The sequence below is a fragment of the Rhea pennata genome, chromosome Z (assembly GCF_028389875.1).
Source record: "Rhea pennata isolate bPtePen1 chromosome Z, bPtePen1.pri, whole genome shotgun sequence".
NCBI classification, from domain to species: Eukaryota; Metazoa; Chordata; class Aves; order Rheiformes; family Rheidae; genus Rhea; species Rhea pennata.
Genome location: NC_084702.1, coordinates 52,525,683 through 52,550,337, shown reverse-complemented (window position 1 = coordinate 52,550,337; position 24,655 = coordinate 52,525,683). Strand labels below are relative to the sequence as shown.

General features: G+C 36.4%; 1 protein-coding gene across 3 annotated transcripts in view; it reads right to left on the bottom strand.

Moving 5' to 3' along the window:
- Positions 1-24,655, bottom strand: part of EDIL3 (EGF like repeats and discoidin domains 3) — a 250,526-nt gene that overhangs the window by 81,752 nt on the left and 144,119 nt on the right. For all 3 annotated transcript variants that reach the window (XM_062599401.1, XM_062599399.1, XM_062599400.1), the window contains one exon: positions 23,754-23,867. In XM_062599401.1, coding sequence (XP_062455385.1) covers positions 23,754-23,867 — 114 coding nt within the window. The remainder of the gene's footprint in view (positions 1-23,753; positions 23,868-24,655) is intronic.

Genomic DNA, 24,655 nt, shown 5'->3' with positions numbered 1-24,655 from the left:
ATTCATGAGGAAGATTTTGTCACCGAGAGCTGTTACTTTTTATGTCATTAATAACAAAATACTAACTCAAACAGCATTTTTTTAATCCTACACTGATAACTGGTGTACACCAAATGAAGCACTACTGATGCTCCTCTTACTCTCACTAAACATAAACCAATGCTCAGAACACCCATTTCACTGCTCATGAAGATGACCCAAATACCAATACGAACCAATAAGCTACGTAACTCTGAATGGATCCAGTGAAGGATGGTAAAAGTCAACACTAACACCTGAAAAGTTAAAGATTCAGTTATCTTTTCATTTCTCCTAAGAACCCCCACCAATTCAGGTGAAGATGGCATAGTGATAAAACTGCTTTGAAGGTTTCTTTAACTATATCTGAAATGCAATATATCAGTTTTTACCACAAAGTGAATGATCAATATTCCAGATTTCACTCCTAGGCCAAGGTTATGGGGACGCCTCGGCTCTTCCAACAATAAATGTCTCCAGTAGAACAAAAATGTTTATGCAAAAAGAAACAGAAGATGATAACTAGAGAAAAGCTTACTCTGGTTCACACATATAACTCTACAAATGTAAAACAGAAGAGGGAAACAAGTCAGTGATTCTCACTATCAATAGATGAAGGATAAAAAATTTTTAAGAAAAAAAAGAATTACCATAATGGGATGCAATAATAAGCAGAAAGCACTAAGTAAACACGTTACTCAAGTGTGTTTAATGTGGACTTCTATATTTTATTTCAGTCCACAAATTAAGCAAAACCTCCAAATGGTTTAAACATTGCTTGTAAATGTGAGGATTATGCCTCTGCAAACAGAAGAAAAAGATTTCTTGTTATTGACGAAGAAGCATGTCTGATTCTGCAGCATGAATATATTGCTTTCATTTCTTCTGTTGGTTTGTCTCCAGGTAACGTCATCAAAACAAACAGATGCAAAATTGAAGGCATGCAGAAAACAAATCTGCTTTAGACATCTGTACTCTTGTCTTTCTCCAAGCACCTCATTTTGTGGAACGAGATTACTCTGGCTGTGCTTAGCATAGCACGGTAATTGTGCCGAACACAAACCCTGACAACGGCATTACAGATGACCTCTGATATTTCAGTAATTCATGCTGATACATGCATAAGCTTCCCATCACGCAAGCTAGACATCAGCCTATTCCCCCAGCCATCTTATTCCCCCAGCCACTCACACATCCTTGCCCAGTTTGTTCCTTCAAGGTTAGGTCTCTTTTGATAACAGTGGATTTGTTTTTATAGGAGCTAGTTCAATGGGTATGGACCATCACTTAGTGATCTGCTGTTAAAGACACATGAAGGTATACACAAAATATGAAGGTTTCTGTAGAGTATCAAAGCTATGAAACGCTAATGATAAAATTACTGTTTCTAATTTTCTTCCTTGTAAAGACTACATAAAGTGATTTTGTAGAGGGGTGGCTGGGAGACGGAGTTTTCCTTCTTGTGAGAATCCTCTGATGGACAGTTTGAGCCATTTCCTACACTGAGATAGCTTTGAGAAGTTGACACTTCCAGCACAGGACTGGAGCCTGTGGAGATGGCAGCTTGGTGAAACCAGGTTAGCCCATTTTACACAATGTTGCGTCTGAAATGGAAGGTTGTTATTCGTGGACTGATTTGCTTAGTTCTCATTTGGTGATTTCTGTATTCTGCTCTTTGCACAGAAAGGATATTCCCTACTCAAAGCACAGGAATTAATGCCTGGGGAACTGCAACATACAGCAGGCTTAGAGCAATCTATTCAACAGGAATTAACAAAATTAAACGAAGACACAACTGACCTAGGAAGTCCTTAAAGTGATGACAGCTAGAAGCTGGAAAAACACAGTGGGAGAACCGCCACTTTATGCTTATCCTTTTCTTACACTCATTCACTAAGCATTCACTTCAGATCTCTGTCACAGGCAGTCAGCTTTCATTTCACCAAGCATAACTATTGTTATGCTCAAAAAGAAGGATAAGTCTAAAATCTCGTATCTTCAAAACTGTAACCAGAAAAAACATTTCACCGCGTGTTCATGATCCGTGAAGTGAATGCTTCTGCTATGTTCTGTGTGGAACTCAGTAACATTAATGTTATTAATAATGTTCTTAGGCACGTTCAAAATGTTTTTAATGGAACTAGCCTGGAAAGAGGACTCCTGGAATGCAGCACACAGTTTATGGATCCTTGTCATAAAAAAAATATAAGGGCTTCCAATTATCTGGAAAAGTTTCTTAAAGACAAGACTTGCCAAGTATGTCCATGCTATTCCTGAAAAATGTTTGTTAAATGCTTTTTTCAAAAAACAACCAACTACCACATGGCCAATTTACTGTGTCTTGTCCTTATTATACGAAGAGGGACAAGAGTGTACTCTTCTGCGACAGCCTTTAGTGTGTCTGAAAACACATCTCTTGTCTCCTTTCAGTATTCAGTTTTCTAGCCTGAGGTGCCAAATAGCCGCTATTTACTACGCCAAACACACAGCACAGCTCAAAGCTTGAAGGAACACGGCTGTCCTGGCCATGGGGGACACTGGCAGAAGACAGGCACAACTCCTGAAAGCCAGGAGCGAGCTCAGAATCCCGAAAATGGTTAGCTGAGCCTTGACAACCAACTACCATATGGCCAATCTGCAGCAACAGCAGAAAACTACGGTCATTCTACACTGATCTGAGAAAGGACAGACACGCCATGCAACTGCCTAACACAAAGTGCTTCCTCTGAGTTTACACTGTTACTAAAGTTACTTTCATCTTCAAGGAGCAACTATGACTTTTTTAAAATCAAAGATTAAATTATATTGCAGTAAGGAGTTAAGGGAGTTTTTCAAACTAGCATGCTGATCTCTCACATAGAAATGTATTAATCTGTGAGAAATGATTTTTACATTGCAAGTTGGAAACGTGAAAAATAACATTTTGCCAAATTTGAATAGCAATATTAACCATTTTTACGTAACACAGAGCCATTAAGGCAGTGCTAAAGTTGATCTGAATAAAAAAGAAATTATGGAGTAACACTGAAACACTTTGCACAAGAATTAAACCACTACTTATCATAGGAGTTAAATGCACAGGAGCTTTCAAGTTGCACTACAAAGTAATTCATATGTGATCATAGTTACACAGAAGACATGAACGAATATATGGTACCAAGTTCCATTTACCAAGTGCAAGATTTTGTGAACGTGGACTTGGGCCCCTGCGGTTGGGGTGGTTTGCATGGTTGTGGATCTGTCAGTTATACCCTGCACGTCCAGCCACTGTAAATGGTCACGGCACAGAGCACAACCAATCACTTACTTAGGCGGGTAAAAACAAAATGAGGGACCCAACTGGATTTCAAAATAATCCTTTCTATTTTCTACCGAATACTGTACAATTCATGCACCTCCTCCTCCCTTGTGTATTGCTAGAAATATTTCTTTAAAGAATACAAGAAAAGAAAACTCAGTTACGTTACGAACTTTGCTAATCAGGAACTGTATTTTGTGAACTTCAGCCTGATTTCAGATGGCTTCAGTCAGCTTCATCTTTTTGATTTCCTTGTTTTCTTATTACTTTGATCTGCCTTTACTACAGTACTTGGGGGAGAGGGAGGTGTTGCGGAGTGGAAAAAAAGTACCAGATATAAATAACTTACTTCCATGGCAAATGCACTATATTGTAGTATATCCTCCCCTCTTCACCAAGGTTCTTCTGGAGGACATGCTTGTTTGAGTTGCAAGGCAACATTAGTACCAGAACAACTAAAAATTTTAAAAATAGAATAGATGAATATGTCTTAAACTGGTAATACCACTATTTCCAGAAGCTGTCAGCACTCCCAGGAAAGAGCAAGACAAAAAATTTACATACTAATGCTGTAAAATGAGGTTCTGGAAAAGTGTATATTCTCCCTCTCTACTGGAGTAACCCAGCTGATGTAAATGCTAATTTCACAAGTGTTAATTGCACAGAAATTTTCATTGATTTCTTTTATAACTTTTGTTAAATCTCATCAGTAGAAGTGAAATATCTGGATTTGGACCAAGTCCAGTTGTGGATTGTTTTGAAGATCTGAACTGAGTCTCTGAATTGGTCACAGGAATCAGATGACGATAACATGTGTTTGTATATGTATGCACACAGGTGTGTGTGTATGCACGTGTGTGTGAGAGAGAGAGAGAGAGAGAGAGAGAGTGTGTGTGTGTGTTTGTGTGTGTGTGTGTGTGTGTTAACTATCTAGTGCTAATGTAAAGGCAGTTCATGACATCGGAAAATTTTTCTGTTCCAAAAAGTTTGAAAAAATATTTGGGGGAAAAAAAAAAAAAAAAAAAAAAAAGCTTTCTCTTGCAAGTAGAACTGGAAAGATAAGATATAGTTACTCTGAAAGTCTGCATTTTCCTGGCAGACCTACAGTGGAAATCAATGGGATTACAACATCAGTGTAATTAGCATTTCTGCAAGCCAGCCTAACAACGAGAATGTTCATTTCCCTCTACTGAGAAGAATATGTGCTTTTCAGATAGCAAATCTCCTTTTGCAGCCTAGATACACTCTTTCTTTGTGTTTTGTTTTATTTTTTTAAGAACAGCAACAGTTCCTAGAAATGACAATGTTACTAGTTACAAGATATATTCATTGAAATTGTTTAAAAACTACTAGAAGCACTAATTCTACATTGTGATATAACATATCCTTTGGAAAGAATTAAATATACAATTTAACGCCGAATACACAATATAATGGGGAAGTGTTATGCTAAATATAACCACAGGAAAGAACATTAATTGCATGTAAACAATTGGTATTTAAATCCAGCTATCCAGAAACTGCAGCTCTCAGCTTCTGTTTCCATCTTCTTCTATAAAATGTCTGACTTACTAATAACTGTAAATTCAGATATCAGAATGTAGACCTTGTTTCAGCAAGCCATTTGATGTAGGTATAACCTCATATCCTTGTAAAGCAGCTTTTAGAATCAGAGCTTGAAGCCATGTTAAAATACAGAATTAATTTAAAGGTCACAGACTTTTATTAGGGTTAAAGAGATTCAGAATAAAGATTCACAAAGTAATCTTTGAATATGTGCAGTAAAAGAAGTCTTTCATTACTATAGCTCTGTAGTAAAATGAAACGTCGTACCTGTGACTCTATGAAGTATTTTAAACATAAATCAAACATGTAGATATAGAGATTTTCTATCCCATTATTTTTTTTATCAACATCTCTTTTCACCATAAAAGGGATACTATTCCAAACTGTTTATATTAAGAAATAGCTTACTAAACAATGCAAAAATAATGGATAAGATTCATCCCATCCAACTTCAATCACCTTAAAGTTAGGTCTCTATTCTGAGCTAGTTGTTTAGGCTCTTTCTGTTACCCGTGAAAAGAACTGGGCATCTCTAACCCGTGATTTTCATTATTCTATCTCTGAAGTAGGTGTTTGAAATGGATGCGATCCATCTTTTTTGTTTCTACTGACCAAGGAGTAAGCCTAGACTGTTATCTTCCACTTAGTGCCTAATTTTAAGAGGCTAAGTTAAGTGAAATGAGTCAGATAGGTCTTAAAAACACTGAGAAGAGATCACATTAAAATATATATAATGACACATTTTTCTGTAAAGACATTTATTAGATAGTTAATGTAATGGGACTTTATGGAAAAAGGTCTTTTAAAAACAGATGCCAAACAAGAGATTAGAATAACACCAAGCAAATAATTTGCCAGATTTTTGGTTTTCTATTGAAAAAGACAATAATTAAAAAGTTGATGTGACAATTGGTATATGCAATTACTAAGTAATTTATATTGAAATACACACATGAAACCTCAGAAAGCTATTTGCAGAGAAATATCAAGTGACCCCTTGCTCTGTCTATATTATATCAAAACTTGTAACTGCAGATCCTTTCCACATCAGCTAAATCCTGCAAAGTCAAACCAACACAGCAGACCCCAGCCTGTGTTGAAATAATCTGACACAGTTCTGTTGACTTCTCACTGATATTGATTTATAGTAGCTGAGGATTTGGCCCAAAGTAGCTCACTTTGTCTGGTAGTATATCATACTACATGAAATAATAATCAGAAATAATTTGCTCATTGATTTAGTACTTTCTCTGCCTGCAGGCCACTCTTAATCAGAACACTTTGCACAACTGCTTGCTGTTCAGATTTATTTGGCTAAAGTTAAGCACAAATACATTTCAGTCCCGGTTACTCACAGTCTGCCAAACTTACACTGAACACAAAAAAATTCTGTTTGATTTCCTAGAGGAAATTAAATTTTTGCTGTTAGCTGCATAGGTAATTAGTATGTTTAACAAATTTGAAGAATTTTCAATTCTTCATTACCTCTGAAGATAGCAATTATATCTTCACTTTCAGGAGAAGGTAAAGTTTGACTGTTGGTCAAAGAGACTTATTTTCCAGAAGACCCTGTGTATATGTATGTAGACCACATGTGTAAATGTACAGGCTGACTGAAGAAGAGATAAAGTCTTAAGTTACTAGAAACACTATTTTTTTTATATATATATTCAGTTTACTCTGGTCACATTCACACAAAGTAAACATACTGTTTGGAGGTATTCTGACATTCCTGTTGTGAAGGACTGACTAGCTGTCTCATGGCTTGGCTTCAGTAGTCCAGGAGCACTAACAGGAGCAATGTTTCAATACAGCTGCACATAACAGATACAGTAGGTATATTCCCACAAATACCTTTTTTGAATGAACTAGCCTCTATTTTTTTCTTTTTGTCAAGAACATTCTTAATGCAATCTCATCTCCTCTCAGGATCATGAGAGCTTCTTTTCTTTTTCCTCACTGGCAGCTCTTGCTTCTTATCCCACCCCTTAAGCCATCACTTTTAAACACAAGCAAAGCCCAAGAGCTTCATAGTCCCTCCTACACAGAGATAGATTTTCACCTGGAATGAATCCAAGCAGTGTAAGAACTGTGTACAAAACACTGACTTTTTAAGCAAGAAAACTCTTCAAAATCCTAATATGAATATAAAAATCGTTTGCCCAAAGGGATGATGAATACTGCAACATCTACATTAGCAATAAGTCTGGTGATGCTAATCGGATCTTTATCCATACTTAAAAATCCCTAGCTCACGTGAAACAATGCTTTAGACTTGACTATCCAACCTGCATTGCATGGCTTGGACTTTGATGGTTACGATGAGCACAGTGTAGAGGGGATACAGCTGCAGGCCACAAGCTCAACTTCACACTTTTTATCTGTTACTATTTTAATTATTCTGCAGCTAATCAAATTATTCACTTACTCTCTGTAGTTCAAGTGCTTTTTGCACAATCCAATGTTTTGATTTGAGAGATACTGAGTAAAGTGGTTGTAGCAACTCATGTTAATTGTTGTTTTGAAGACTAACCCCATGGGTAAGATCAAATCAATATTTGTGTTTCCCCTGAAGGAATTTAAAATTAATCAGTACTTCCACTAAGACACGATAACAAACCTCTTCCTAGTCCATCACAACATGAAATAAAACCATAGAAATGAATTTACAAAACCTCACTTTACTAGACTGAAGTCTAGTATAAAAATCTACTCCAGTAGACTTGCAGTACACGTAGCGTTAGTTACAGTTACTGTTTCAGATAGCAGATAAAAATGTAAAGTCACAGGAGTTATGACTTCCCAGTGACTTTTAACCACACAACGTAATAGTACATTTTTGCCTGGCCATAGTGTATTTATAGAGCCATTCTGTTCTGAAATCTGGTTAATAGCACACAAAGCATTTATCTCCATAAGCTTGCTTCACAGAATTAAAACAAAACAAAATGGATTTTCTTGACCTGCAAACATCTTAGTTATTATTGCTATTATTTCAGAAGTATGATTCAAAATACGTTAGTAGCTAGTGTGCTACTTGGCACTCCGGTTAAGAATATGATTAATCTTGTTTCATGTCTCCACATAAAATAGTGTATGTCAAAGACAACATCTTTACCAATTTGCATCATCAGCAGTTAATGAGCACACAGACACTTCTAGACAAGCAAACTTTTCAAATGATGTTATATTAAACTTCACATTTCTAGGAGCTGACACGAAAATGACCTGATTAGTTATGTTCCATGCAATGGAAGACATCTTTTCAGACAGTAATGGGAAGAACTGCTACCTATTTGCTGATATGCCCCAACATATTAAATGTTTTTGTGCTTATGTAGCATCTCAGCAGATATCAACACATTATTCTGTTATCATATTGGTCAACACACTTCATACGTGCAAGCAATGTCTTTCTGAACTAATCAAATATAAAGAAATTGAATATTATGTTCTACTTCTCAATAGTGCTACTACTGCTAAGCGACTATTATGTTCTTCCATTACCAAATACTCTCTTCATAACGTCATAGTTAGGTTGTGAGATTCAGTCTTGTCTATTACTTGACCTACAAGGTTTATGCTGAGGAAAAAGTATAAAAATAAAATTAGGTAATTCTTTGGCAGTCTGAGGAGTTAAAAAAAAAAAGGCAAGCAAAAAGATTTGAGTTCTTCTGTCACCTAATAATGACTTGTTTTTTTTTCTAGTGTTAATGTGTTTTCATTACTCAGTGCTTCTAGAAATTTTGCACAGATGAAGAAGGTAGATTCAGAGGCTGTCACTGCAGAGATATGTTGATAAATCAATGCTCCACTCATCTACAAAAAAAGCTCTCGGGTGCATTGTGGGAACTACAGAAAGATGTGTCTTCTATACTTTGTAAGCTTCTGAGTCTACAGCTAAAAATAGGATCACTAAGTATCCAACAGATAAAGAAAATCTGTTGGAAAAGAGTCAGCATGGCTTCTGTAAAGGGCAATCCTGCCTCACCCACACTTTGGAGTTCCTTAATGACAGCAATAAACATAGGAATAAAGAGGATTCAGCGGACAAAGTATACTTGGATTTTCAGAAATCATTGGGAAGGTTTCAGTATTGCCACTATATTTCACTACTGGATTAAAGAAAAGGTCCTTTTATAGACTGAAATCTAATTAAAAAACAGAAAGTTTTGAAGATGAAGTGTTAGCAGTGGCATCCCTTGGGATCAGTACTGGAACCAGTATTACTCAGCTTCTTCAACAGTAACTTGGAGAACAGGGTAAATGGAGAAATCAATAGGTTTGAAGGCAGCTTGCTTGATCAAATGCCACTCCGATGGTAAATTCCAGAAAGACATAAAAAAACTGAGTGAGCGCCAAAAGAGTAGCAGATAAATTTCAGCGTACACAAATGGAAGATAATATATCTAGGAAAAAAGCCTAAATTGAACTTGGAAATGGCAATTACAATTCTGAATAGAGATCTTAGAGTCATCATCAACAGTTCTCTGAAATCATCAGCTCAATGTGGCAGCAGCAGCCAAAAAGCCAACAGAAAGTTAGGCACTTTGAACAAGACAGATTACCATTTTGAAGGTGTATGATCGTACTCTGTGCTCTTCCGATCTCTGGAAGGACAGAGTGGAGCTAGAGAAAGTGTACAGAATGGTGATTAAAATGATGAAATAGATACAGCATCTACCTTATGAAAAGAATGTAAAAAAATAGGACTTTTCAGTTGGAAAGGCTGAAGAGGGGTATGGTTGAACTTAATAGAAATATGGGGGTGGTAGACAAGGTGAACACCATACTGTTCATCAGATCCCACAATACTAAAACTAGGGAGCACTCACTGAAATTCATAGATCAGCTTATACTTCTCCGCACAGTGAGTGGGTAGTGAGCTTCTGAAGCCCTCTGCCCTGCCACAAGAAGTTTTGGAGGTAGGTTCAGCAAGTTCAAAAATAGATTAGATAAATTCACATGCAATAGGTCCATAGATGATACTAAAGAGAAGAGTCAAAGATGTATCCTCCAATCCTATAATATTCCTAATATAAAAATTGTGAACCTGGAGAAGATACAAGAAGAAAAAATGGAAGAAATTGGCCAAGAGAGCACCTGTTCTTTTATCATTGCCACTGTCAGAGTCAGGATTGCAGGTTAGACAAACTGTTGAAGCATCTGACCCAGTATGATGTTTTTTATGTTCTTATGAAATTAGCAATAAAATGCTAGTGAAATCTAGTTAGGAATCCATTATGTTATTCATGTTAATAGCCTATTTAAAAAATGACTCCCCAAGAAAACACACTGCATACATAATGAATAAGTACAGCAGTTCAATTAGGAATAGAAACTACACTTGAAAAAAGCTACTATTTCAGAAGGCATCTCCTTTTAATATAGTTTATAGGCTCTTTACTCAGCATTCTGTAGGAAACCTAATTATCCCACAGTTTAATATTACTTGGAAAGAAAAATGTTTGTTACAGGATTGCCAAGAAAAGCATAGTTTCTTTTAAGCTGACAAACTAACAAATAATACTCCATGCCCTGAAAATCCTTTAAAATAAACATTGTCAACGAAGCCACTAGAAAGCTGTGGATTTTCTATTGCAGCTGTTTAGAGCAGAGATTAGACATACTAAACAATACTATCCAGCCACCAAAATCCAAGTCTTTTAGCATTTTCCTGTTTCTTCTGAATGGAACTTTTAAAATACTTGCATAAATAAAGATATTAGTTTATTGTGGATAAAAACGTCGTACCTTACTTAAAAAATGTTTAGACATTTAGAAAATTATAGATTGACTTAGTAACTTTCACTTACAGTTATGTAGAGATTTATTCACAAAACGATATACTATAAGGGCAAAGGTGAAGTTATCTATCAGTAGTACATAAACAGTACAACTCTGCTCTCAGTGAAAACCAGGAGAATCCACTCTGCTGACAACATCCATATTAAGAAATTCCAGATAAAGCTGCACACAAAAGCACTACAATGTAATTACCACAGACAAGTTGTTTGATTATTTTGATTCAGTAAAGCAGCAATTATACAGAAATCTTTTGTTAACAATCTATCCATAATAACTTCTCAAAAACTGCTACAGTATAAAAATTTATACATTTCAGTTTAAACTCACGATAGTTCTATGTCTACAGTGATAACACAAAAAAACTCATATTACCTTGGAAACATGTTAATGGCTTACTTATCTATGCTTCCCTATGCAAAATTTTGTATGAATTGAAATCCTTCAGATAAACATGTGCCATGGAATTGCAATGTTGGTAGCACTGAGGGATGCTGATCTGCTACTTAAAAACTTAAACAGGACTAACAGACCAGAGGAATTTCTGCATTTCTCAACTTTTTGTCTTGCACAAGGGCATCTAATCTCAAGTAATACAAAACAAAACCCACTACAAGATGGAATCTGTGCACTTAAATGAGGTATCTCTTCAGCAAGGATGCATTTGTGTCTGACAAAATCAAGAATAAACTGAAGCTTGGAAAATAGAGCAGCTTGAATTGAGGGTTTCAGGAGGTGTAAGTCTAAGCGAACAGAACTAGCATGCATAAGAGAATGATTCAGATTTCTTCCCTATCTGATCAAATTTGAACTCACACAGTATTCATATCCCCCACAGAATGCCCCAGCCACTGCTCTATTGGGAACTATGCGTTGGGACTCTCACTACTGGCTTCTCTTGAAGATGTTCTACCATGCATAAAAAAAACGTTAATTACATCCAAGACCACAACCTGCTTTTCCCTGGGCCCTATCTTTAGGCTACACATGGGCAGTGACCTGTCTGCTGTAAGAAAGAACCTTTTGCATATCCCTGCCCTATATGATGGGACTTTCACGCAGGTGGCCCTATGGTCTAGAGAGACCTTTTGCTCTTTGGGGGGGTTCTTTTGCGTCTTATGCTTTTCCTCAACTTTTCATATGGACTAACTTAGGCACTCCCTACCCAGTAAACTGTCTTGGTGAATTCTTTGGAGACTTCTTCTTGCTCTAGTTTGTACAGGAGGCAAAGGTGACACAAATGTCATTAGGATGCATGATGACTGCCAATCAGGCTTTCCATCGGCAATCAAACCCCACCTTTAAAATACATCATGGTGTCTGAAATTAGGATTCTCTGTCACTAAATATTAAGAATGAACAGGATCAAAAACCGGAATTACCTTACTACTGTATCTTTAAATCAACACACAGTTAGTGTTGGAGAGATTTAACTTCTTAGGTTAAGGGACTAAAAACACGCTGCATTTCATAATTAGATAATATTTTACTCCCAACAGTTATATTTGCATGCCTAAGACTAAGGCATTGATTTTCAAGGACCCCATATAATTTGCACCTCATTTTATTTGCAGAGAACTCAGTGGGAGTTCTGTCATTGACTTCAGTACAGATGAGAAGACACTGAGTAGACCACATCATTCATTCTGGGAGAGGAATTTAAATTTTGAGGATTTTCCTAATGACACTTTTTTTATCAAGGAAACAACTTCCTAAGTCAAAAAAAATGAACAAAAATTAACACTTATTCAATTTTGCACCTAAGGGAAAAAATAAAGATATTGTGAAAAATATAAAGGACTTCTAAGACTTCTTCATGCATTGACGCTGATGGATCCAAGAAGACACTATCACTCACTTTATTTTCATAGATGGGAAGGAATAATAAGAAGAAAAGCAGAAAAGGAAGAGGTTGTAGTAAACAAAGTAAAATCTGTAAACAATTTGCTGTATGGAAGCTATCCAGCAGCGGTACTTTTTAGAAACCCTGCAGAAAAAGAATCATATTTGGACACTGTGGGATGTGAGGATACATACTTGCTTGTAAAGTCAAGTGAATACTGGGAAATATTTCTTCTGATAATATTTGCTTTTCTCTAGCTTTGATTACAACATGGTTATGCGGATTACAATATGGTTACTTTTTATATTATGCTTATGTATATATGCATATGCAAATGTTAATATGCTTAACATTTAAACTATGGATGTGTAAAAATGGATTGCATAAAAATAGGAACAGACTAATTAGGGAAATTAGGATTCAGCAACACGAGCATAAAGTGGAATAGATATAAGTAGGATAGCAATAGATACAATATTATAAACTACACACTGAAACTTAACTTCAGTAAAGGTATGTAATATAACTATCAACTACAGAGATTTGTCCGCAAAGGAGAATTGTATTTATGGGTAAGCTCAGCTACGTTTATTTCCCTAGTAAATGGACTTCCCTGGATCAGGAATGGATCATCATTTCTAAAGGGTTAAAGTTTCACATCCTTTTGCAAACAAAATTTCTAAGTAACTACACCAAACCGAAAAGCTACCTAGATAGCATTTATCATTAATATTAGAAAACAATCATCGATATAAATGAAAAAGGTTTGATGTGAGAGTAACTCCATCATTTTTCAGCAAAGTAATAATCCTTTTTATGAGAGTTGTGAAGTCTGAAAGTTTTAATTATACTTTTTTTTTGAAAACTAACTTACCTCATTCTGAGTCTCAGTTTACACACAGTCAGTCAGAAGAACATAAAGCCTTTCTTTTCCGGTACTGCCGCTGCTGTAGAATTTTTCGTATCTGTTCATCTCTTCATTTATTTTAAAGCAGTGACAGCCTGGACTAAGTAACACGGTGGCTGCTGATCCGCCAAGCTGCAGGCGTTTACCCACCTGGGGCAGCTTTTGGGCTGAAGGCCTAAAACCTAAAACGGTTTATGTAGCATCTGCAGCCGCAAAAGTATGCCGTTTGCCTCAAACCCGACAGGCAAGGAATGACTGCCTTTCCAGTGCTGATCCCCGAAAAAGCTAAAAAGCAGACTCAGCTGTGATGAACTGCCCGCTGCTTTCTCTTCTATACATAATCAATGACTAGATGCTGGAGATGGTCTGTGGTTTGGTTTGGTTTGGTTTTGTTTTTAAGACCTCAGATTATCTAATGGAATGCAACAACAGGGCATAGTGGTGGTCAGGGACTAAAATAGATGTAAACTACTAGCATCTCAATCCCCTCCTAGGCATCTTACACATCACTGCACCAAAGTCTGCAAGAGGGGCATTGCTGGACTCTCTGCCTGTCCAAAGCAGCAGGAGTTGTGAATTTTGCCTCAGCAGGGAGTTGATCACTGAACATATTGCATTTCCTTCCCCTTCTGAAAGCTGCAGGTGGGAGCTAGGCAGAGCTTGGAGATTTTAGTTAACTTAGGGCTCATGGAACCATGTTTTGTTCCATTTTCTTTTTAGTTAACATGGATTTTCACCCCTCTCAGCTTTGCTTGAATTTCGAGTCCAAATGAATCTCCAAAGTGTGAATCAACTTTCAAACCTTTACCTTTTGCAAGGTTTACGCCATATTCACCTGGAATTCTACCCTTTCGCTCCATCGTTCGCTGTAGCAAATGTCAAGACAGTTTCATTATGAGAAGCTTAGACAGCCCTAGAGATGGTCTTATTCTCTTCTGTCATTTCTGCGTCCACCAAAGTGTGGCAACAGATTAGATCTGACTAACTCACATGGTGAACTCTCTGTGATCCTCTGTGATGAATTTATATTACAGCATAAACGACCTATGCTTTATAAACACTAAGCCTTAGAATAAGGTATTTTACAACTGGACTACGAGCCGAAATAGAAAAAATGGTCTTGTGACTTGGCTAGTGGGAGCTTTGTTGAGCCTACTGCAACTGAAAATTGTTCTTTTCATATATTTATAATCATTACTGCTTTCATTCAAGGTGCTGTGCTTTTCCACATTCCTAAGGACTTTTTTTGTGGTCATAATAACTAGTAATTTTTCTTCAGCTTACTTCTTCTGGCTACAGTCTAGCTTTTATTTCTTTTTATAGTACCAATTCTTTACCTGCAAATTATTTTTCATTTCTGTAAGGAGAACTTGAAAGAGAATATGCATTATTGACTATATCAAGCTCTTAAGAGATATAGAGGCTACTTTGAAAATAGTAGTGTACTGTATTTTTTTAAGGCTTAGAAATGTTGAAATATGCATTGACATAGGCTTTGCCACACAAAAATGCACACCAAAGTTCTTTCTACACAGGAAGAGAGGATATTTCTCTAAAACAAGTTTTTTTCTTCCTCTACTTTTTGTTACTATTAATCATGTGGCACATTACAGAAAACGTAGGGTCATCTCCTTCTCTTAAGCCTGGTAGAAAACAGGTAGGAGAAGGAAATCCTAATCCCAATGCAACCTTCCTATCTCATTACAGAGGGTAATTAAGGGGCACCATGAGTCAAGAATGACACAAAGCTGAAGAGAGGTAGATCAGGAGGCGTAAGAAAGAAAACATGGAAAAGATGTCCCTGCAACAAGACAGTTCAGGCTAAAATGAGATGCTACAAAGTCAAGTTACAGATGCTAGAAAATGGGGTTGATTGACACAACCCAAAAGCTGTACTAGGAGACTCACGTAGCGAGGAGATGATTAAATTTGTAAAATATGCCTGTTGGTCCTAGGAGCTTATCTGAATATTGTACAAGGAGTTTCTGTCAGAGGATGCAATGAAAATTATGTCCTCTATTGCCTAATCACTGAGAAATTAATTTTTAGAGCGAAACATTTCTGTATAGTACAACAGCACCAAGATGATAATGTACCCAAGGTATAGTACTGCAGACTTTGTTTCAACATCAAATACTGAGAGTTGTCTCATTCTCCTATTGTATTGAAAGGAAAAACTACAATTCTGATCAAACTGTTGACCCTAATTTTGCAGACCTTAGTGTCTTAAATGGAATGTCTGGACAAGATAGGTCTGTAGCAGAAGCGTCTGCATGTGTTTTGCTGTTTAGAGATTCAATATTAAAAGTACGAGAGTTTGATTAATATTTTTCACTAGGTCACTGAAATGCCTGGGAGAACATTTCATTTTTAACAATGTGCTCTGTTATTTCTAAAACATTTTCTGCCTCTTTGCTCTTTCATACCTATATATTACACAGATACTCTAGCCAAACCTTATTCTCAGAGCTACGTACCCTTAGCAAACCTCATTAGTTTCAGCAAGAGCTTCAAGAGGGTTTTTGTCCAATGCAAATATAGAAATGGTATTCCACCCATAACGAGTTGAAATATTTTTTTTAAAGCATCACCATTATTAGTGATACATTCAGCTAGTCTTTTAGCATTTATTTAATCTCTTAAATAATTATTTTCATTCTTACAATAAATTCAAAAAAGGATGTGACAGATTGCCAAGAATGAATTGAATTAAATAGGCTAACTTAACATTCAACATGCAAGAATTTTTCCTTCTTGCATTTCCAAAATGTATTTCTAATATGTTTGTGTTATAAGATCTTTCTGTAATCCAGAGGTCATAAATCAATTATTACCATTAACTTTACTTTAAACTGATACATTTCTTTTCTGGCACAAGAATTGTTCCATTCTTCCATTTTTGTAGGACTAACCACACTTTATTCCCTAAACCAACAATGACATTATGTGAATAATAAATTAACTACCCCAAGTACACTAAAAAAGTAAATTTGTTTAAGGGTGATATGCGTGTGCACATAAACACACACATATACCTATCTATAAATTCTCCTTATTTTTTCCATGCATCCAGTCCTGAGCTTGTATCCCAAATAAAGATAAACAGAAATGCATATGTTTACTCTTTTTGATTTGATGTACCCATGGTAAACAAGGGGAAGATTCTAGCTTTTTCTTTTTTCTCCCCCCTTCCAAGATATTACAGTCTTTGAAGAGAAACAAAACAAGAAATAAAAAAAAAAAAATAATAAATTTCAGCTTTGCCTTGGACATGGATTAAACCCCAGTATCTACTCCCTTGATAAGATGGCAACTTGATTTACATTTGCAGCTGGTGCTGGTCTTCACTTCAGACTGATGCTCTTTCCCCTGCCATCTATCCTTGCCTGCCACCCATCCTTTGCATCGGCCCAGTATTTATAAGGCTGTACACTTCACAGAATCAAGATATTGATTTGGTTGATTAATGATTTAAAACTGGGTCATTTTTTTGCTGGGACAAATTCCTGGCTTGTTTCAGTGTCCAGCTATGGAGAGGCACAGCGACCAGGGAACACGGCAGCTTGGCACGAGCACCCATGCGGGCAGCAGGACGGACGAAGATGAGCTGAAGCAGCTTCAGCTGGCTACTGGGCTGGCTTATGCCAGTTTGCAAGAACTTGTTACTTTACAGTATGATCCAATGAAATTAAGGGTAGGATTTTTTTGTGCCATCCTCCTACCAAAGCTTGAAGATTTCTGAAATTTTGAAGTAATTACAAGAGCTTACCTATTTAACAAATTGGAAAAACAAGAGAGGAACAAAAAACCTGTTTTGATCAATTTTAAGGGCACTTAATTTAGTCATCCCCTCTATGGGTCATCTAATTCTCTCTCACGTCTAGCATGTGCTTTAACAAAATTTCCAATACATATTGGTAAGAATAATGAAAATGCAGAATATAGAGAGATTCTATTGTTGAGGAAGATACAATGATACAACCAAGAAAAAGAAATCAGTCTGGTTCTGATCTCCCAATGATTCTGCACAGCTGTGATTCCACTCATTTCCACAGATAGCAGTTTGTGAATTATACTAGTGAAAGTCATGGCTAGTGTTCTTGACAATTACATACATGAGTGAAGTGAACAGAAACTCCAATATAAAAACGTAAACGTATATTTGGACCAACTAATGTGCTGAAGTATTTCTTTTGCAGCTGCTTTTAATACTTTTAATTTAAATAGAGGAGCCTATATTTCTAGAAAGTACAATTCTTAGTATAGTTTTTTTGCCAATCAAAAATGAAAACCTGAATCATCCCAGTAAATATGAAAAAATAGTAGATATCGATGAGAGTATTTAACATCTTGAACTACAGAGCAACTGAACTCCTTCACAGTTTTGGAGGTGCTCTTAGGACATCCCCTTTTGTCAGCAGTACCAGGTTCTCAGAGGTTACTGGTCTGGGGGAGCCCCATTATATAATTTTTTCTAAAGTCTGAAAATCCCAGGATTTTCAGGAAAATGATCTGATCTTGCTATCTTTTTTTTTTTTTTTTTTTTTTTTTTTTTTTTTTGAAAACACAGGCTTTTGGAAGATACATTTTAGCCAGGCACAAAGTTTTCATTGCTCATTATTTTGACCTTAACACAGGACAGCTGGACAAAACCTGTCACCTGCAATACATAAGGTATCATGCAAAACCATCACACAATCACTTCAGAGCACATTTAAGGCCACTTAAATACCTAAATAAAACTTATGCTCCTCTGAACATATATCTTTAGTTTCATAAATTGTTTTATCCTTACAATGCACTTTTTATGCTCCCTTGTCCTGTTTTTTTTTGTATAGGTTTTTCTGATCCTAAGTGTGGGGGCTTTCTGAATCACTGGGCTGCTGAGCCAGGGTTCATAAGAGTTGGAGCTGGGGATGGGAGGAATAATCACCTCTCACTGAAGACCGTAAGCATCAAATGGAGACGTTCCAACAAGAAGTACCTGATGCCAAAAAATCCCAGCAAATGAAGCCATTCCCTTGGAAACATGCTTAGAAGCGAAACGGAAAAAAAGACACCAGAAGAACCAACACAGTCTGTTCAAAAATACTGTGAAATTAATTCTTCCTCCCACACTATAAGTCATGAAAGTAGCAGGTGTCCTATATTCCTGAAAATCCTTTTTAAAACAGAAAAATGTCCAAGAGCCAAAATTGAGAAAGAAGAAAGAAGATCCTGAAGTCACAGCACATCAAAATGATTTGGATGAGAACAACTAGTTTAGGAGTACAAGGCTCCATGTAAACAGTAGTCCTGAAAGATCTGTCAGGTCTTTACACAACTTATAAGTAAGACAGACACTGAAAGAAGGTACGTTTTCATTTAAAACACTGCTTTAATTTCTACAGACAGGAAGGCAGAAGATGACCAAGTGCAGTATAAACACATGGTAATGTACTAAAATACATTGCACAGGAAACAAATAAAAACAATGTGAAGGTACACTGCTTAGCAGGATTTGTGATATTCCAGACAAATCACACTGGTATACTGGTTCTGAATGTAGTCTTACTACATATGGGTATGTGAAATACGCAGAATTGGAGGTTAAGGGGCTGTAGCACGTGTAAAAATATTTACAGCGACTAATTTTAACCATCTCTTCAAAGAAAAAACAAGAGAAAATTTGCCATATGCTTTAATGGCAGCAATACTTAGCAATCAGCAAGCTACAGCTCTGCAAGCACAACGGTGAAATTATAATGTGTCCACTCTAGACTACCATTTGCTAAAGAAAAAAAGTGAACAAAGAATACCCATGGACCTACTCACAAATTACTGCAATTTGCAATCTAGGTTGCTCATGGGAGATTTTAACAATATAGATTTGTACTGAATAATGAAAACAGTCAAACATCAATGAAAGCACCTCCCTGTTGCCTGCGAGAGAATTCTGTGATCCAGTAAGTAAAAGACTTCAATCTCAGGAGAATCTGTGTCGGAACTTGTACTTATTTATGGAGATTCTTAAGACTAAGGAAAGCTGTAATGGGTAATCATCACTGATAGCTTGAATTCAGCCCAGAAACAAGAAATAGGTACAGAGAGTGCAGGGACAGCAGAATTTTAATCTCCAGTTAGGAAATGCTGAGGACTTAAGAAATCTGGAAAGTAATATGCAAACAATATAGCTTAGTTTTTACTTTCTTAGGATGGCATGGGGTGGGAAATCTCTCTATCCTGCAGTTACTAAACATCTTCAGACAAATTTGTAAATACCAGATGTTCACTGAAGGATCTCTGAAATGTTGATAAGCTTCTTCTAGAATAATTGAATATTTTTGGATGCCATCAATGCTCCTGTACTTCACATCACGCTGACTTCATCTTGTGCTTTCCAGCAATGAGAAGCAGCTGATTTTAGTATCACATACCTCTGCGTGGTACAGATAACAGTATCTAATAAGAAAGGACTGAATATATATCTATCCTGAAAAAAACTGAGGCTAATGCTTCAAAATGATAAAGATATATGAATAAAATGTAAGATGGTCTAAAAGGAACAGCAACACTACTGGAGCACAAGTCATGTCAACTGGCCAGGAGATCAACTGGCCCCATCTCCTTCCCTGTCTTCTGAGAACTTCAACACTATGCCCTCAGAAAGCAACCCCAAACCTCATCCACTTCAGAAGGAGACAGAGGTGATAGCCACAGTGGTTCAAATACTGTCTACTCTTCCAAGTTCATGAAGCATTTTAGTGTTATGGCTGTGTGAATCCTGAAAGGTTCTCTACTTTTTATAGCCAGTTACAGAAACAGTAGAAGTTGAGGGGAAACCTCTCACTACTCTGTTCCTGACAAGCCTACAAGCCTCTCTCTCTCTCCCACTTGAGCTGCACTAGTTATTCAGAGAGGCTCTTGGGATGAGTCAGAGGCACTTGTGGGTGGGTGTTTCATCAAACTTGCTGAATCTGGGTATAACACAACCATTTTCATAAATCTGGAAAGTGCTAAATGTGAGATAAAAGTAAAACAAAATACACAGGAGACTAGTCAAGAGGAACGGGGTGAAGTTTTTTAAAAAAAGAAAAATAGAAAAGATACTGAAAATTTAGTCTGAACATCAAACTACTTTAAGTTGATGAGTAATATGATAAGTCAATATTACAAAGCATCATTATTTAGGATATATCAATCTACATGTAAGATTAGAAAATGCATCCTAGAGAATAGATTTGCAATGACAGGAAAATGGGTTGCATGATATAATTTGTCTTTTCTCTTTTCTGCCTAGGATATTGCACATACTTTGTGATGTGGACTAGCAATCCTTGAGCTGTATGAGGTAATTCTGAGACAGCAATCAGTCATTTACATAATTAGTGTAACAGTATTTAATTATATGATTACCGTAAAGATGTGTAATACTCTAATGGTGCAATTAGAATGTGTAATTACTACATGTAATTACATAATTAGGTGTAATGACACAAAACTTCTCATGAAAAAAAGAATAAACACAACCTCAACTACAGAAGCTGATGCAGTACACAATAATACATTGGTGTAAGGAGAAGTGTTGGCATTTTAATGTCACCTGTGTTAAAGCTAGCTCGAAAGCAGGGAATGCTAAAAGTTTGTGAACTGTGCTAAAGTGCGAGAAAAATATGGTGAGGTTCCAGTGCAGGGGTAATTCAGTAATGATCTCCAGTGAGTACAAACCTTATTTCCAGTCTTAATTATCTGTTATTTATTTATAACTCTTCATATACTTACTTGAATAGTATGAGTACAGAGGGGTATAACTGAAATATTCAAATATTATAAAATACGGCAAAATATAGATTACTGATGTAAGTAATGTATTAATTTTCCCTTATTTCTTTATAGTACATCTGATTTTCACAACCCATCCATGTCCTTCAGACACCTGGTAGCTGGTAATTCCATATGCCTGTCCTTTACCCAGAGAAAGGAAGAAACACAATCCTTTTATTCCTGCACCATAGTATTGCCATGCCCACTCAATTACCAAGCCACACACACCCTGGAGCTAACAAATTAACTGTTACTGTCTAGCACATTTAATAATCACTGTCCTTGTTACCTGCAGGAAAAGCAGCAGTATCTATACCAAACCAATTTGACTTCTGTTTAAAATCTTGTTGTAATTGTAAAAATTTGACGACACCCAGGAGAAGTATCCTTCCAAACATCTTAGTGTACTTCTCTACAGGCTAGATAAGAGATCCGGGTGACACTTGCGAGCACCTAGCAGTGGAAGCATTTCTGGTGGAAACAGGTAAGATCACTCAGTTCGGTGATTCACTTACCTCCCACTGTGACTCTTAAAAGACAGGCTACAGACACCTACTTTGCAATTCTATAATGCTTTAATGACACTAGCATAATCCTTTAGCTAGTTCAATATACTGGAAACTTATACTTTCTATAGCTCTGACTATCCATTTTTAGCAAAAGAGCTAATTGGTCTTATATGTTGTATAATCTGAGCAATTTTAATAAAGATTATTCTGTAATTTTGTATCATCCAAAAACCAGAAGGGATAAACCTTAAAGAGATGGATGTGATTCCCAGCAGAATTCCAAATGGCATTTCAATTGCTCTTAAATGAATTACACAAATAATCCACCAACAACTTCTATGTAAAACTTTTGATAGATATTCATCCTTTTATAGCATGAAGTCCCTTAATCAGGTATAGTAACTGTCCGAGTATGACATACAAATTCTGTAAGGTAGACATCTAGGCATGTAAAAGTTCTCAAATCAAATTTTCACCTATGATTTCTCTCCTGGATTTTGTAAACTTTAGGTTGGATGCCTCAGTTTGTTTGCCTGTTGTAAATCTGGGAACTCACTGAAGCTATTCGAAAAAATTCCTAGCCTGTCATTTGTGGTTATCGATCTGCTATTGATCTAATTTTCTTTTCTCTGCTTCCCCACGCATTCACAATATGAACATAGAAAAAATAAATTATATTCTTCACCTTCATTACAGTTTGCTAACCACTACAACATTTATTTAGCATTCAACCTGCAACACAGTCTAGGTTTTCCTGCTATACTTATTAGATCTTTTTGAACCTACTCTTACTTGAAATCACCTCCCTTGAATGTGGATGGCTACAAAATTTCAGGTATTTTGAATGTGGTATCTGGTATAATAGCACAAATACTTTCCTTTCCCTATATGAGGCAGCAGGCCTGACATATCTTCAGACTACATTTGCCTCTTCCACAACTCCATCATATTAGCCACTGACAGCCATCTTTGGACGCACTAAAACACATAGGTTTTCTTCTCCATATTATTTCAAATTCATCTCTCATCCACATTAGAGCTACCCCGAGTGGCACACACTCAGTTAGGAGAGAAAATAACCTATCTTTGGTTATTAACTTTTAAGTTCAGACACCTGGCACTTTGTACCATAGCATTTTATTCTATTTCTATTATTCCAGTTCCAGTCTTTGACATCTGAAGGACTCGTCTGTACTTACACTGTCTTCTAACATGGGAATCAGATCTTTACAGTCCACTCATAATCAAGGTTATTAACAAAACGATGTAAGATTTCTCCCAGGAGTCCACCCTCCACCTGCCCGGTTCTGTCCTCCCATTAGGCCAGTCCCTTACTTGCCCAATAGTTCTTTTATGCAGGGCCAAAGGACAGTGAGTAGGAACCAGCCTCAAAACAAAAAAAGTGTTGGTATTCCCAGCCAGAGTATACTGCGAATAAGAAAAGTTTACATGAATTCAAAGGAGATTGGACAAGTACTTGGACTAGAATAGGGCTTTTTTGAGGCACTAAATAAATATACGAAGCTAAAACAAAACACATTAGGCTCCAGAATTCCCCTGAGCTGAAAACAGTTGGAGGCTGGAGAAAGCTCAGAGACAGTGTCATGTATCCATGGCCTGTTCTTACAATTGCTGGCATCTGCTTATGACTACTGTTGAAGATAGGATACTCGGCTAGATGAAACCTTAGCCTGAATTAGTTTTTATATTATTCTTTACACTATTCTTTACCCCATTTATGCTTTTTCATCTGTGCCCTAACTAATCATTTTACATACCAAATGCTTCCACGTTAACATTTCTATACTGGAAAACATATCAATTTACTTTAACCCCTGATAGATTTGATATCTTAAACTTCCTTCATCTTGAAAAGAATATCATGGCTATTTCAAGCATCATCTATTGCAGACTACAAAATTTTTTCTATGCATTATGTGGTTGTTTCTATAAAAAAAAATATTAACATTTAAAAAAGAGCTGTAAAATCATTGTGACACTCACTGTGTTGGCAGTTTCTTCCCATAAATTCACCTGGACATTCACAGGAATAGTTGGCAACAAGATCTGTACAAATTCCACCATTCTTGCAAGGTTCAGCTTCACATTCATTTACATCTGCAGGAAGCATACAACATCAGAATTAGCAAAGAAGAATTCTAAAAGTAATAATGACATGTTTTAAAGCACTATAGCACAAAGTATTTATATACCTGATATTAGAATAAATACATTCTTTTGCCCATCAAACATTTTCAGTAATGAACGTGACAAAGCAGGGTTTGTATAAGGGAAAAAAGCAAAGCAATCTCCCATAAATGCAGCTAGTTTCAAATACATACTAAACTTCCTCAACAATAGAATTAAAAGTTTTGCTTAGGGGCTTGTTATCTTGCTACGCAACGCCTACTGGGTATCAGAGCCACAGGTCACAGCTGGGTCTTAAAAAAAACCAAATTAAATTAGTCCTAATAGAGTACTATTTAGTGACACTTGCAACTTTGAGAAATGTAGCTACTTCTTCTTTAGCAACAGATGCCAGTTAAGACTGCCTCTGAGTTCATCTTAATTCATTAACTGTCTAATTGACAAGGTTGTTTAACTCTCTAAAAATTTTACTTTCTGTGCATGAGTTAATGGACAAATTGAAACTAATAGCTTGATCTAGGAGCTTGCAAATTTTATTAAATTCTAAAGACAGAAAAGGTGGTTAATTTTATTTGAGTTTCCTTCTTCAGCACCTGCTCGTCAAATGCTGTGAGAATAAAATTCCTCTGTGTTTTTCAATACGGTAATCTTCAAATATAATATCAAGTTATTTTTCTCAAATGCAATATAGTATTTTTCAGTCAACACAGATAGACATGTGAAAGATAATGATATCCTATAATTAGAATTCTCAATCT